Here is a 16,344-nt window from a genome sequence, read left to right as displayed (position 1 = left end):
TTTACTTCTGACACCAATGTAATGACCTGACTAGATCATAAATGAACAATTGTCCAGACAGAGGCTTGAGTTTGCGAATTGACGGTTTATTAAACCAACTTTACACAGGCTACTGTTTGGGCCGTAGCACACGCCAAAAATATGACAGATAACCCACAAGCCAATCGTGACCTTCTCTTGGGAAGCCCAGACGTAAGAGAGAGAGAATAAAGGCTGAACCTGGTCTTAACTTCCAATGCTCCACCCCCCTGCCCAACCCCCCTCCACGCCACTCGGCCAACCACCAGGATGCCCGGCATCAGAACATTCCAGGCATTCCCGTGATTGGCAGATAGCAGGTTGATTGACATGTTGGACCCCGCGAACACCGGTACTGGTCAGTACAACATAACCACCTCCTAGCCTAACACATAACACACAGCTGTCTGTGCGGGTCGCTACAATATATATATATAGTATAGTGTCATGATGATGATGATGTGTGTGTGTGTGTGACCCCAATATAATTCTAGAATGCTGCTGTAGATTATTGAGAATTTTCAAAATAATGCACATTTTCTCACACATTTCAAACAAACAGACACAGCTCAAAAACAAAGAACAAATGACAATTACAAGTGACCTTATTTTTAAAGAGCACAACCTCTTATTTAATATTACACCACATGCATGTCAGTAGGAATAAGCCTCATTGTGTCAATTGTGTAAAAACACTCACTATCAAAAAACAATTAACACGCAACCCAACAAAAATCTCTAGAGTATTTAAATTGTAATAAATTTGACTAAATTGCTCCCTCAAAATGTACCAAGTATAATATATTATACTAATGCATATTATTTACATATACAAAAAATGTGACCAGAGGACAATATTCAGAAAGTATTTCAAAACTCACACAAAGTAAGCTATTTTATTAACAACTATTCCTACTTCTGTAAAAATGCAAACAACTATTCAGAGACTATTTAAAAATGCAGATAAGAGTTAAGATAAGATTTAGTACAGACCAGGCTGGACACAAAATGTAGAAATAGTAGCCTACTTTGACAAAAATTTAGTGAATGCAACAAGTATTAGGTAGAGACAAGATACAAAACAACTGTTCAGATACCATTTTAAAAAGTAAAAAGCCCTTCAAACTTCACCTGCTTAAATTATGAGTTACAACTCGGTTCACACGCCTTGGTGCCACCCTCTTGGCTCCCCTCTTCCTTCCACTGTAGTCATATCACAAAGTGAATGCACAAGCTGCATTTTGAATGCCTTCAGGGACCAGCACCTGCGGTTTCTGGGAAGGGGCCTTTGCAGGGTCCCGCAAACAATGTATGCATTTATGATGGACATTTTGAGCATCCCCAAAACATATTCTTCCACCTTTTTTTGCCTGTGGATTCAACACTGTAATAGCTTCTCATTTGGTCAAGATGGTCAACTACACTCCTCATTTTCTTGTTGTAATCCATTATAAGGTCTGGAAGAGAGAGCCGTTTCTACCACTTTTAAAAACAACTCCAAACCCCCTGCCTTTCAATTTAGGCACATGCTGTGAGGTACAAGTGTGAATCTTGTGACTTGGGGCAGACAAACTCCATGGAAACGTAGGCTCCCCTCTCGGGTTTTCTCTCCCTCTTCCTCCTTCTCTCACTCTGGGTCCTCTTCTACCTCTGCTTCCTCCTCTCCCTCTTCCTCCTCCTGTCCCTTTTCCACCTGCTCTTCCTCCATGTTCCTCTTCAAAACAACTTGTTAGCTGACTACAGTATATACAGCTAAACACTATTTCAAAGAGACCGAGAGCAATCATTCGAGCTCCACCACTGATCCTCTCACCTGTACCAACCAAGTTATCATGACATGACTTGCTAATCTGAGAACAAATCCACAAGTTTCACAGCATCAAACATCGACAACACCAAACATATATCTGCTGTTTACTTATTTCAATCACCTCGACATCATCGCTTTACTGCCCCAAATATATAAACATTTAAATGACAGAATACCATGTTTCCGGTTCCTGCTTGATGACAATAGCCACGCAAATACGACAACAGGTTTATTAGTTAGTAAATTTTGCGATATTGACACAAATATAATTGTTAGAGAAGAAAGGCCATGGCTATGGTTTTTGAGTTAAATATATTACTGTGCTTTGAGTGTTGCGAATTCAAGTATTTTTGGGGGTAAAGTATTTTTTAGGAAATGTCAAGGATGGGGCGGGACAGTTAAAGTTGTTTTTAGTCAACATGACGCTCTTGGCTCTCCTAGTGCTGCTAGAGCTGCAGGAGTAAAGGGATGCTATGCTATTAGGCTATGAAGTGCAGGTGCTAATCATGTTTGCTTTTCCTCTACAGGTGGCCATTCCAGTGGTGTCAGTACGGCTGGTGAAGAAACACAGGACAGCAGGCCTAGTACCTAACGGGTTGGCCATCACTGTGGACACCAGCCAGAAGGTATGGCTCAGCATAGTACAGCAGCACAATGCAATATGGCTCTACCACTCACAGACAGCTAGCATTATCTAGGTGTTAACCCTAACACTTTAAGAGTTTTTTTCTTCATAGAAGAGTTTCGAGCAGGCCGGGTAAGTGTTTTTTCATGACACCTATGTCCAAACACTATTAAAAAATATTTATTCAAATATATATACTGTATATACACTACCGTTCAAAAGTTTGGGGTAACTTAGAAATGTCCTTGTTTTTGAAAGAAAAGCACACTTTCTGTCCAATTAAAATAACATCAAACTGATCAGAAATACAGTGTAGGCATTGTTAATGTTGTAAATGGCTATTGTAGCTATAAAGGCAGATTTGTCATGGAATATCTACAGAAGCCCATTATCAGCAACCATCACTCCTGTGTTTCAATGGCACGGTGTGTTAGCTAAACCATGTTTGTAATTTTAGAAGGCTAATTGATCATTAGAAAACCCTTTTGTAATTATGTTAGCACAGCTGAAAACTGTTGTCCTGATCAAAGAAGCAATAAAACTGGCCTTCTTTATACTAGTTGAGTATCTGGAGCATCAACATTTGTGGGTTCGATTACAGGCTCAAAATTGCCAGAAACAAAGAACTTTCTTCTGAAACTCGTCAGTCTATTCTTGTTCTGAGAAATTAAGGCTATTCCATGCGAGAAATTGCCAAGAAACTGAAGATCTCATACAACGTTGTGTACTACTCCCTTCACAGAACAGCGCTAACTGTCTGTAGCCAGGATAGAAAGAGGAGGGGGAGGTTCCAGTGCACAATTGAGCAAGAGGACAAGTACATTAGAGTGTCTAGTTTGAGAAACGGATGCCTCACAAGTCCTCAACTGGCAGCTTCATTAAATAGTATCTGCAAAACACCAGTCTCAAAGTCAACAGTGAAGATGGACTCCGGGATGGTGTTTTAAGAAGGTCATACCGAGGATAATTTAGCTATTTGATTTTGAATTTGAAGACCCCTTGAAGTATCAAAATAAATATATACAAAAATTATTTAATGGAAAAATTGTATTTGGCCCTATCTGGTAAAGACCAAATCCATATTATAGTAAGAACAGCCAAATAAGCAAAGAGAAATTAGTCCATCATTACTTTAAGACATGGTCAGTCAATGCGGAACATCTCAAGAACTTTGAAAGTTTCTTCACGTGCTGTCACTAAAAACATCAAGAGCTATGATGAAACTGGCTGTCATGAGGACTGCCACATGAAAGGAAGATCCACAGTTACCTCTGCTACAGAGTACAAGTTCATTTGAGTTAGCAGCCCAAATAAATTCTTCAGAGTTCAAGCAACAGACACATCTCAACATCAACTGTTCAGAGGAGACTGCATGAATCAGACCTTCATGGCCAAATTGCTTACCATAATATGGACTTGGTCTATCACCAAATAGGGCTATCTTCTCTATACCAACCCTACCTTGTCACAACACAACTGATTGGCTCAAACGCATTAAGAAGGAAAGAAACTCCACAAATGTAATGTTAACAAGGCACACCTGTTAATTGAAATGCATTCCAGGTGACTACCTCATAAAGCTGGTTGAGAGAATGCCAAGAGTTTGCAAAGCTGTCATCAAGGCAAAGGGTGGCTACTTTGAAGAATCTAAAATCTGAAATATATTTGGACTGGTTTAACACTTTTTTGTTTACTGCGTGATTCTATATGTGCTATTGTGTAGTGTTGATATCTTCACTAGTATTCTACAATGTAGAAGTGACCCTTGAATGAGTAGGGGTGTCCAAACTTTTGACTTGTACTGTACTTCCATAATTGTCTTTTACTGGTACCGGGTGACCTTCAGACGAGTCTTGTGAGGCCTGTGGGCATCCTAGAACAACATTACCTAGGGGGGATAGTGTGTAGGTCAAACTGTTCGGACGCTGCAGACAGAAGTTGGCAGATCGGCCGTGCCGACTTCAGACGAATCCCAAAACGCTTGTGGGGGGTCGTAGAGCAAAACGCAGAACACCATGTTCGTGAGTCTCGCGATTTCCGCTCTAGGTGGTTAAGACACTTTGTGTCCTTTATTTTGGCAGTTACTGTACCTGTAGTTTGTTCTCAACAGACACTGCTCTGATTTGAGAATATACAACATATCAGGTTAAAGGCCCAGTTCAGTCAAAAGCGTGATTTACCTTTATTTCCACACTATGAGGTAGGAATAGTACTGTGAGCATCTGTGTGAAAAGACCGCCTGGCAATTTCAGCTTTTTTTGTGGGATGGAGTTTTGGTGACCAGGCATTAAATGTGTTAATATACCAATAAGAAAGTGTTCCAATCCTCTCTGCCAATAATAGCTAGGTTTCCCTCCCCACTCTGACCACTCCCAGACAGTCCTAGCAAAATCCTAGCTTGAGAAATTGCTCTTTGCTCAAAGCTATTTTTGTTCCTTTTTAACTTTTTTTAATGGAAAACAATCACAATAAGGTTACTCAGAAATTATTTGATATTGAGATAAAAATAGCGCTATGGACCTTGAAAGGTCAAAGGTCACATCCATGTTCACCTTATTGACTATATACAGTTCTTCAGAGGTGTTTGCTTTGAGGATATGAGCAGTTTATTTGTAAATGAATTAACATCTTTTTCTGTACTTCATTTATCTCAGGGTCAGAAGCCCATTTTTCTTGCTGGCCCGATGGCCAGCAAAAATTATTTCTGTTTGATGGAAGCCTCCACACTCGATGGATCTTAATATTTTTGGATGTGATTTATATGGAGTAGTCTACAGCTTGCATTCATGGAGCTATAGAAGACACATTGACCCAATGGCTTGTTGCTACTAAATCACTTTGAAGTATTGCTTTGAGTTTTTGTTGTTTTTCTTTATTTAATTAGATCCATTGGGTCCTCAATGGGGTGGAATTGGGTTGGGGTAGGGGGGGGTTGTAACTTCGTTTTGTTTGCTTTTCTTTATTTAATTAGATCCATTGGGTCCTCGGTGTGGTGGGATTTTGTTGGGGAGGGGGGGCGGGTTCTGTGCATCTGTATTCTTGTTTGCTAACTTATTATTATGAATAAAAACATTTGATTGTAAAAAGGAATGTACAGCGATCAGGGTGCTTGCGTTTTGTTTCAAACGGTAACTCAAGAGTCTGTTCTTGTTCTTCTACAAGTTAGTGGTGTGATATAACTCCTGACACAGCAAACACCTTTTATGGGGTTTTACAGTCCTTAGTGATGATGGCTAAAGCTGCTGACTGCCACCTGGCTTTGTTTTGTCTTTCATGAATTAGAGAAGCTGAGTTTCGGGAGACAGCTCTCACATAACTTCAATGACTAAATGTGTTTTGGGATTAGTGGTCTAAAGCAACAAAAGAAATGGAATGGGTAACACTTACTATACACCTATTGTCTGTTTCGTTTATCTAGTGCACAGCTGGATTGATTGGCTGAAGCTACTCAGTCATTGCATGTCATAAAAATGTCAGTTGACAAGTGAGAAATCTAGCTTTGTTGATAACCTGTGCATCTTCACATCTGCTGTAATAGACCGTCAAAGGTAGCGGAGCTAAAGTTTTTTTTTTTTTAACCCAAGTGTCTTGTTCTCTCTTGCAGTATGTGTTTGTGTCCTTGCTGTCCCGAGACAGTGTCTACGATGTCCTCAGAAGGATCTGTACACACCTTCAGGTGCGGAATAACTTCACAATATGCCATTGTCAAAGGGTCTTTAGTATACCCGTAGATGCGGTAAAAGGTCAGTGGAACGCAGACTTTGGGGGAGAGAAGTTTGCCGGATGGGCGCTACCAAGTTGATATTTGCCAAACCCATCATGATTGCTGTATTGTAACAGGCCCACAATGTGGTTACTAAAGTCCCGTTTGGATACATTTCGCTGTTTTCAGTGCATAACATTTAGAAAGTTGTCCCTTTTTCGGGTTTAGAAAAAGTGGTTGCTAAATGCTAGCTTCCGTTCGTGTTAGCTGATGGCATAGCTAGCATACAGAAATTGTTGGTGGCAGTTAGACGTTATTTTACTGTAATGTAGGTGATGATATGTACATGTACTGGGGTTGACATCCATACAAGCATTTATACACCAATTTTTACCTCAACATAGTGTAAAATACACCTAAACAATAGCTTGAATGGGCTAATTTTGCTTGGGGGCAATGAGGCGATTCAGGATCTTTCCCCCCACTCGTTTCCATGGCATTTCCATTGTTTTGGTCGAGATCCATTGACCTCTTTACCTCATCCATGGTCTGTGAGATTGAGCAGATATCGTGGATATCAATACTGATGTGTAGTTACACAATAGAGAACTACTAATTACTGTAGTTACAATGTAACCTTATTTTCCTCCTTAGGTGAATGGGAAGAAAAGCCTTAGCCTGAAGCAGTACTTGGAGGAGCCTAGCTCACTATCTATGGTAAGCCCAGCGACACTACTCTGGGTGCAGTACAGTAGGATAGATATGGTAGCCTGGGTGCCAAGCGGTTTCTGCTCTCTTACAAACATGGAATGAGTGACAAGGAGTTAGCAAGAGATCAAAACACAGTCTCGCACCCAGGATACAGTTGTGGTGCAACCAACCCTGCTTTACACAACAGTCTAGATCCATCTGCTACTGTTTGTTGACCAGCTGCCAAAGACCATAAATTGAACTTGGCAATGTGCAATTTACAGCATCCCAGTACTTTATAGTAAGTGTGTGTAGGGTCAAAGAGATAGATGGGATCATGTAGTGCATTAGAATTATGCAAGTCAGAGTTAGGCATTTGTTAAAGATGTCTATTTTTTTTATTTTACTGTTGGAAAGTAATATCCCAAGTATGAGCACAGTAAAGTACACACACTTTATGGTAAAAAAAAAATATTTGAGCAAAATAGTTTTTTTTAGACACTACTGGAGTGGTACTTTAAGTGTTTTGAATATGCCCCTACACATTACTCAACGTGACTCTCATAGTAGTAAATTGCACTACTATACTGAACAAAAATATAAATGCAACATGCAATCATTTCTAAGATTTTACTGAGTTACAGTTCATACTGTATAAGGAAATCAGTCAATTGAAATAAATTAATTAGGCCCTAATCTATGTATTTTGACGATGTAGGCAGTTTTTGGTAGAGAAATTAACATATAATTATCTGGCAACAGCTCTGGTGGACATTCCTGCAATCAGCTTGCCAATTGCATGCTCCCTCAACTTGAGACACCTGTGGCCTTTTTATTGTCCCCAGCACAAGGTGCACCTGTGTAATGATCATGCTGTTTAATCAGATTCTTTCTATGCCACACCTGTCAGGTGGATGGATTATCTTGGCAAAGGAGAAATGCTCACTAACAGGGATGTAAACAAATTTGTGCCAAATTAGCTTTTTCTGCATGTGGAAAATGTCTGGGATTTTTTTTTTCAGCTCATGAAACATGGGACCAACACTGTAATATTTTTTGTTCGGTGTATATTCACTGAAGCATGCTTCTGGCCTTCCTTGTCAATTGTAAGTCCTCTTAAGATAAGCAGAGTGCCGCAAACTGCTGTTTTTTATCCTTTAGTAGACCCTTTTTTGATTGTTGCCGTCATCATGGGTTAAGGGCATCATGGGTTATTAAGAAGCTTAGCATGCTGCTATTTTACTCAGGCGAAAGTCAAATGTTTTTTAGAGCTACTAAAGCAATAATAATCCACTCAGTGACGTGAGTGCTTAAAATGGACCTCAAACTCGAACTGCCCTTCTAGCCTTTTCTCCTCTTGATCTTGTTTTTTACTCACTGGCATAATGGTAGGTTCCAATTCGTTTACAAAAAAACCCATATCCAAATTAATAACAGCCGCTGGGAAAAAAAGGCCAATATATAGACAAAGAGAATGCCCACTCACTGTTTCGCTTCTCCCAAACGTGATAATTTAACAAAGTTTAGGCAATACAATCCCTAACGTGTCAACCAAAAACATTGTGATTATATCGCCCAAACGTAATTAAAGATACCTTTTCCTTTCAGCCTCTCTCAACTTCATCTCCTCTCTTCCTCTGCGGGCCTCTCCTCTCTTCCCCTTGCTCCTCTCCTCCCTCATTCAGGATGAGTTCCCTGTGGTCAATGACTTCCCTCCAGTGTTGAAGTGGAGGAGAAAGCCGTCCATTCCGTCCGTGTCTTCCTCTCTCCCAGACCTCCTGGGGAACTCCACCAGCAGCCTGAGCGCAGTGGACACCCCCTACCTACCCACTGAGGTTCCACTGACATTGAAGAGTAAGATCAAAGGTAAGCCCCGCCCTGCTCAATCATCAGTGTTCATGGGGCGACAGATTTCTTGGGTTGGAAAGGATTATTTTGGATAAAAAAATGACTCCAGGCTGCACATAAATGCCTAAAGCCTGATAGAAAGTATGTAGAAATTATAATGGACCTATATATTTGGAAATAACTGCCCTTTTTCCAGTCCACAAATAGATTTTGACAAACAAATCAGTCCAAACAAAAGTATTCGCAACCTTCCTTTTTGAATTTTTCAATCCTTATGTGGATTGAAACCCTCAACGTTGCTTGCCCCTGGAGGTTAGAGAGGTAAACCTGGCCACAAGACGGTTGCCAGTACGAAACTTTGAATCCCGGGTCTTATGGGGAAAGTCTAAAAGGAAGTGAGCAGGCAACTGGAGGGTTGCTATTGTCAAGTCCTACAAATGGTGTACATGTTTTAGGACCTCTGTCAGGTCTGAGTTCAAAGCCTAAATCATACAGCAGGTATCCTCAAACAGTGGACAATAACCTAACCACTGGTCCAAGGTCAGATATTTTCCAGGCCTTTTATGGCCTAGGTTAGGATTGGGATGACGGTAATCTGATCCATAGAGGCAACCTTTCATCCATCACACTGTCAGCACTCTCACAAACAGCCTGTCATGTTTCTTTCCCCTCGCCCCCCCCCCCCCCCCACACACACACACACACACACACTGAAAAATGGAGAGACTACTTTGACTTGTCCAATAAGAAACGCACATTTTCTGTTTGCCGTTGCAAAAACATTTCCATAGCATGACATAATGAACAAGACCCTGTCGAGGCCAACCCCAGCCCTGTTAAAAAAGGATCAACACATACAAATGTACAAAATATATCTGACTGTAAAACTAGCTCCAAGACTAGTATTGTTACTTTCTATGTGGAAGCACCACTTCAAAGCAACGATTATGGTTTAAAGGGTCTTGTGTAGGCTAAGTCAGGTTGTAAATAAGTAAGGTTGTAAATGGATCCCCTGAGTTTCTCCAACGTGTCTGCCTTCAAGTTTAATTCCTGCTGCATTGGTGTCAGACTTGGGATAGGAGACGGACAGTGGTGCATAGCTGTTACATGCTGACCAGACCGGACACGTGGAACGGATGTGAAACGCTAGCTTAGTTAGCGGTGTTGCGCGCTAAATAGTGTTTTAATCGGTGACGTCACTTGAGGTAGTGGTTCCCCTTGCTCTGCAAGGGCCGCGGCTTTTGTGGAGCGATGGGTAACGATGCTTCGTGGGTGACTGTTGTTGATGTGTGCAGAGGGTCTCTGGTTCGCGCCCGGGTATGGGCGAGGGGACGGTCTAAATTTATACTGTTACATTGATGCTGTTGACCCGGATCACTGGTTGCTGCGGAAAAGGAGGAGGTCAAAAGGGGGGTGAGTGTAACGGATGTGAAACGCTGGCTTAGTTCGCGGTGGTGCGCGCTAAATAGTGTTTCAATCGGTGACGTCACTTGCTCTGAGACCTTGAAGTAGTGGTTCCCCTTGTTCTGCAAGGGCCGTGGCTTTTGTGGAGCGATGGGTAATGATGCTTCATGGGTGACTGTTGTTGATGTGTGCAGAGGGTCCCTGGTTCGCGCCCGGGTATGGGCGAGGGGACGGTCTAAAGTTATACTGTTACACACGTTACGTGCGCGAGCGTCGCAAAATACATTTAGAAATCCATGTTATTCAATTATTGCTTGCGCGCGCCAACGAGCGTCTGCGAAAGTCGCCAACGAGTGTGAGCTGAAAGTCCTGCCTCTCCCATCTCCTCATTGGCTTATAGAAGCAGGTACCCACGTGCCATCTCCTCATTGGTTATACCCACGTGGCGTTTTATGTGTGGATTAATTGTCGGAGTAGAGGACCTTGTGCATTACAGGTAAAATAACAACTCAATGTTTATATCCCAGGACAAATTAGCTAGCAACAGCAAGCTAGCTAAATAGGACAAATTAACATTAGCTAGCAAGTGCAAACTAACTAGCTAAATTGCCATGTTTAATGATTTTCGACCTGTCCCCAAATGAATGTCATTGGTTCAGAGTTTGTTTTGATATTTTAACCTGCGTGTGGTGATCGCGTTTGGTTTGGGGGGGCAAAATAAATGTATGCACAATAGCGCACTCGCGCAGCCGGTTTGGTTTCCGTGTTAGCCACCCACATACTCAGCGCTGTGTTGACTGTGTAGTCTATAGAGAAAGAAAAGCTCAATGATAACACTCAGGCCATTATGCTGTGGTGTGTTGTCTAAAGACGGGTTGGTTGTTTAGCAACAAAACCGGCACTTGCGCAATGTTTATTGAAAACATAAATACATATGTGAGCACTTGTTGTCCCTCAAATATATTGTTACAGTTGTTGGTTAGCTAGCTAGCAATATTTTTTACCATATTAGCAAAACAAGACATGGTATCAATAACAAGATACAACGAGCTGCAGCAAGCCACCTACGATTCCCCACATAGCAGCGTCTTGTCATTGTTGCTAGCTATCTGACCATTCAGAATCACAATGCCAAACGGCCTTCTGCCTCATCGATGTGCGTGCATCATTTTTTTGTGACGTTGTCAGCCGACCCGTCTAACGCCTTTTAGCATTGCTCTCTCTTGTGGTGTTGTCTATAGAGAAGCAACAGCTCAACGCTAACCCAGTTTGGTCTGTTGTGTTGTGTGCAGAGCGGAGTTTGGAGACGGAGAAGATCCTCCTGGCAGAGCCAGTGCCAGAGCTGGGCCACATGGAGTACCAGCTGCTCAAGTTCTTCATCCTTCTGTGAGTACTGGACAAACTCACCAGGTCCTGTTTGTGTTCTCGTGTCGTGACGAGCACCATAGGAGTTGGCAAGGCAACCCAAACAGATCTGGGACCAGGCTTCGGACGGACCACAATGCACTCACATCACACACAGGGCTAAGGTCCAATTACTATGCACTTAGGAAGAATATAAATTGCATCGCCTTCTTTCCTGGTGTCACCGCTCCTCACCTCCTTCTCAAAACCCATTGGAAGAGAAGGTCAGAGGTCCCTCCCCTCTGACTTCTCGTCCCATGGGTATTGAGAAACACGAGGAGTGACGACGTGAAGAATCAAGGCAATGCAATTGCGATTCTCCCTTGCTGTCATACTGCCACCCGCTGGTCATAGTAATTCTGACCAGTTCATATTACACTTAGTGTACATATTACATTTGCATCTCTTTACATGAGACATTTTTTTGTAAATGGCATTACGTTGTTCTTTTTCATGGCTGTTAAGATTTTTATGAATTTTATAGCATGCTTGGGGGAAAAAAAACTATGTTGAAGCTCATGGCACGTCACTCACATAATGATCCATAGGCCTTTTACTATAGCTGTCAGTGTACACGTGTGTGGAAAACAATGTGGTGAAAGTGTATGTCTCTTGTCTCCCTCAGTATCATTCTGCTCATCATGTCCTCCTGCTACCTGGCCTTCCGTGTGTGTAGTCTGGAGCAGCAGCTGTCCTTCCTCAATACACACCCGACAGTGCACATGAGAGAGAGGTGAGGGACACACATGGGCACACACATACACGTGCATTGGTTCACACACACAACCCGAGAGCGAGAGTTGAGTGTGAAACACACACACACATAAAGACATATTAGTTTATAACGTAGGTGCACAGGTCGAGAGACAAACTGCAGTAATCAAGGTGACCGACAGTGACACACATTCAATACCACCTTGCACACTCTTGCTTGCATCTAGCTGATCTGGAGTGTCATCATTAGTCCAAACCGTTGCAACTAAAAGGAGAGCTTCTATTGGACAAATTCAGGTTGGTCCCTCCCTATGCAATATGGCCAAAAATATCATATCACAATATTTGTCAAATTTAGTAAGATATGACGGTATTTTAGGTTTTTGAATAGTACAAGTTCTAAATATGCTTCATGTGTAATGCATAACCCTAGGGTGGCAACACATACATTTGAAATGTTTTTTTTTAATGGAGATTTCTACATTCTTATTTATACTGTTTTATACTGTTCAATCAAACTTCAACCAAACGTTGGAATATATTGGATACAGTGTTGTTTGACATGACAACGAATTAAAAATCCAGGGAGGGGTTATTTTAACTGGGTTGGAACCAAAGTGGTGGTCAGTGTTTCCCGGTGGACCCTAATTAGAGGTTACATTATAGGTTATCTTAATTGGTGTAGCTAAAATATTCATGTTTTGCCTATTCTTCTCTGATTTCGAATATAAAGTTGCACAAATGACATGCTGATCTAGGTCTACACCAGCACTGGTATCAGACTGTATTTATTTATTTAGCTAGCTAGCTACGTTTGCTCTGACTAAGCACATTTAGCCAGCTAACTATCGATGAGTACTAGTGGCTAACACAATTTATTTTAGCCACAACTTGCTAAGAAAAGCCAAACTAGTTGTTTGCAGACAGTAAGATGCACAAGTAAACTAGTTACTATCTCCCACTCTCTCTGCTGCGTCTCCTTAATTTCTCAAGAAATGAATGTGTTGAAAACTGTTCAACTATTGTCTTTCTCTGTCTGCGAGTCAACTACTCACCACACTTTATGCACTGCAGTGCTAACTAGCTGTAGCTTATGCTTTCAGTACTAGATTCATCCTCTTATCCTTGGGTGGACAAGTTGTTCATTCATACTGCAAGAGCTTTTGATAGATTGAAGAACGTCCTCCGGAAGTCGTCATAATTACTGTGTAAGTCTATGGAAGGGGGTGAGAACCTCCTAGGTTTTGTATTTGAAATCAATGTACCCAGAAGACGGAAAACTAATCTTTGTCCCCCAGTCCCTTTGTTCATTTCCTATCTCAAGAGAGTGCTGAATGCTTTGATAAGTCATATTTGCTGCATAGTCATATTTTACTAGATATAACATTATATTCCCACTTCAAGATCAGATAGTGTTATTGCTATGCCAACGTGCATGTTTGTCTCCTCCCAGGTAACACTTGCTGTATGCTGCGTCCCCATTGGACAGATGTCCTGTCAGTCACGGAGGTTCTCCTGATGATTGGGCAAACAGAGACTCGGTTCATTTACCTGTCCCACCATGTAGGTGTGGAGGAGTGCCCTGCCGGTTCAATGAGAAGACAATGACTTGAGAAAAGCCCAGACCTGAAGCAAAAACTGCACTTAAACAGACAGCCTAGTAGGGGGTGCCAGTGAGTCAATAATCCTCTTGTCATTCCCTAGAAAGACTATGGACACCTCGGACAAGAGACTAGGATGGAATGAGGAGAATGGAGGAGGATTGGAAGTAGAGGACTACAGAGTAGATGTCAATAGGGCTGTGCCAACCAAGTTCACCTGACCTTTGACCTCAATGTCCTTATTTTACTGCCAAGGAATTACAATTCCAGTCGACTGATCAGACACCTTCGCATTCAGGATTTCAGAGACTAGTCTTATTTTTTATTTTTTTTCAGAGACTTTTTCAACAGGAACAGACTGAACCCAGTGGGTGTTTTTTGTGTACACTTTTGTGGAGAGTTGCTGCCAGAGAGACTGAAGACAAGGTATTCCATTCCGATAAGGAACTCAACCTGACCTGGTCAAACAGTTCCCACCGCAACCCACCCGGCAATGTTTACTGAGCACCGTCACTAAGGCACGAACTCTCCTGTACCCTAATGAAGAAACTATTTCAATAGACATTATTATCAGAACTTTATCTGCCTGTCAGAATTGTGAGATGATATGCTAGAGTTACGGCTGAATTATAGCGGTCTTGTCATGCAAACTGAAAACATGGTACCATGTGTGTCAGGTGAGGTCGACAAGTCATGAAGTGAAAGGTGCGTGCGTGTCAGTGTGGGTGCGTGTTTACGTGTGTATGAGTGTTTTCAACATTATGTGTGCAACTTAAACAAGTGACTAGGAATATCTCAAGGTAGCGTGCAGCTTCTCCACCTGACAAACGATGCCTGCATGTAATGTAACACTAGATATTGACCGAATTGTAAAGCCATTGTCTGTGACACTGTTGCATGGATGTTATCGATGGAGTGGAACTAACGCAGAGTAAAGCAATGAAGGGATCGAGAGAGACGCAGGTTGACAGTGAATGTCGTTGCTGTTCACTTGTTCTTTAACGTTCCACGTGGAGGTGTGTACTATAGAGATTGTACAGTACTTGAAACCTAATCATTTCATAGGAGATTATGTATTCATGTCATCCATGGTGTGGAAAAATATGGCCTCCACTTCAGCTACTAGGTGCACCTTTTTAAAGCGTATCTGAGGCTGGTTCAGAGAGAATTGTGTAGACTAGAGTGTATTTACTACTAGAGCCTATATGTATTTATTTGTGTGCAATTTTGTACTGAGTCAGAAAGGCATGTTGTTTTTAGTGAGTCTGTATGGGTGTTTGTTCACTGACGTATTTCTAACATGGGTCGTGTTCATTTTGCACAAAATGGGGGGGAAACTGATTTTAAATGAACTACTTGGATTTATCCAATCGTGCCCTAATGAATATGACCCTGTCTTGCAGTAGGGCTGGAGTCAGCAGTGCCGTGCGTAACTGTGACAGCAGTGACTAATAAACAGCCTTCCTTGCCTGTGCCTCTTGTGACCTTTGACCTCTTATGCACACACTTCCTTACCCGTGCCTCTTGCGACCCTTCACCTCATATAACTGGATCCCAACACTGGAAATGGAAACATCTGGAAGAAATAATGGAGGAACATCAACAGTAGGTCCTCCCCTTACTGACCTACAGCCTATTTACCATGCAGGGGTTACTTTATTACAAGTGTGTGGGATGTTAGTTTAGTTGGGAGAGACTATGGTAAACACAGTGATGGAATACCCATTCCCTTTCTTATGTATCGGAGGGTTAAATGTATGCATTTATTGTTTGCAGATGTGTTCTAATACTTACAGTGCATTCGGAAAGTATTCAGACCCCTTGGCTTTTTCCACATTATGTTATGGTACAGCCTTATTCTAAAATTGGTTATAAAAAAATGTTGCCCTACACACAATACCCCATAATAACATGGCAAAAACAGGTTTTTATACATTTTTGCAAACATATTAAAAGTAAAAGAGTGAAGTATCACATTACATAAGTATTCATAGCCTTTACTCAGTACTTTGTTGAAGCACATTTGGCAGTGATTACAGCCTCGAGTCTTCTTGTGTATGATGCTACAAGCTTGGCACACCTGTATTTGGGGAGTTTCTCCCATTCTTCTCTGCAGATCCACTCAAGCTCTGTCAGGTTGGATGGGAAGTGTTGCTGCACAGCTATTTTCAGGTCTCTCCAGAGATGTTCGATCGGGTTCATGTCCAGGCTCTGGCTGGGCCACTCAAGGATATTCAGAGACCTGCATTGTCTTGGCTTTGTGCTTAGGGTTGTTGTCCTGTTGGAAGGTGAACCTTCGCCCCAGTCTGTCCTGAGCAGGTTTTCATCAAGGATCTCTTTACTTTACTCCGTTAATCTTTGCCTCGATCTTGACTAGTCTCCCAGTCCCTACTGCTGAAAATCATCCCCACAGCATGATGCTGCCACCATCATGCTTCGCCGTAGGAATGGTGCCAGGTTTCCTCCAGACGTGACGCTTGGCATTCAGGCCAAAGAATTCAATCTTGGTTTCATCAGACCAGAGAAT

General features: G+C 41.9%; 1 protein-coding gene across 4 annotated transcripts in view; it reads left to right on the top strand.

Moving 5' to 3' along the window:
- LOC135509646 (GRAM domain-containing protein 2A) overlaps positions 1-15,291 on the top strand; it is a 63,830-nt gene extending 48,539 nt beyond the window's left edge. For 2 of the 4 annotated variants that reach the window (XM_064930475.1, XM_064930476.1), the window contains exons 6-12: positions 2,356-2,454; positions 6,058-6,129; positions 6,811-6,873; positions 8,532-8,712; positions 11,391-11,484; positions 12,128-12,235; positions 13,320-13,662. In XM_064930475.1, the coding sequence (XP_064786547.1) occupies positions 2,356-2,454; positions 6,058-6,129; positions 6,811-6,873; positions 8,532-8,712; positions 11,391-11,484; positions 12,128-12,235; positions 13,320-13,383 (681 nt within the window). In that variant the 3' untranslated portion in view covers positions 13,384-13,662. The other 2 variants (XM_064930477.1, XM_064930478.1) reach the window with 2 other exon arrangements.
- Positions 15,292-16,344: the final 1,053 nt, after the last annotated feature.

This window comes from Oncorhynchus masou, chromosome 22, assembly GCF_036934945.1.
Source record: "Oncorhynchus masou masou isolate Uvic2021 chromosome 22, UVic_Omas_1.1, whole genome shotgun sequence".
Taxonomy (NCBI): domain Eukaryota; kingdom Metazoa; phylum Chordata; class Actinopteri; order Salmoniformes; family Salmonidae; genus Oncorhynchus; species Oncorhynchus masou.
Note: the sequence above shows the minus strand (reverse complement) of the source record. Positions and strands in the feature narration are given on the sequence as shown.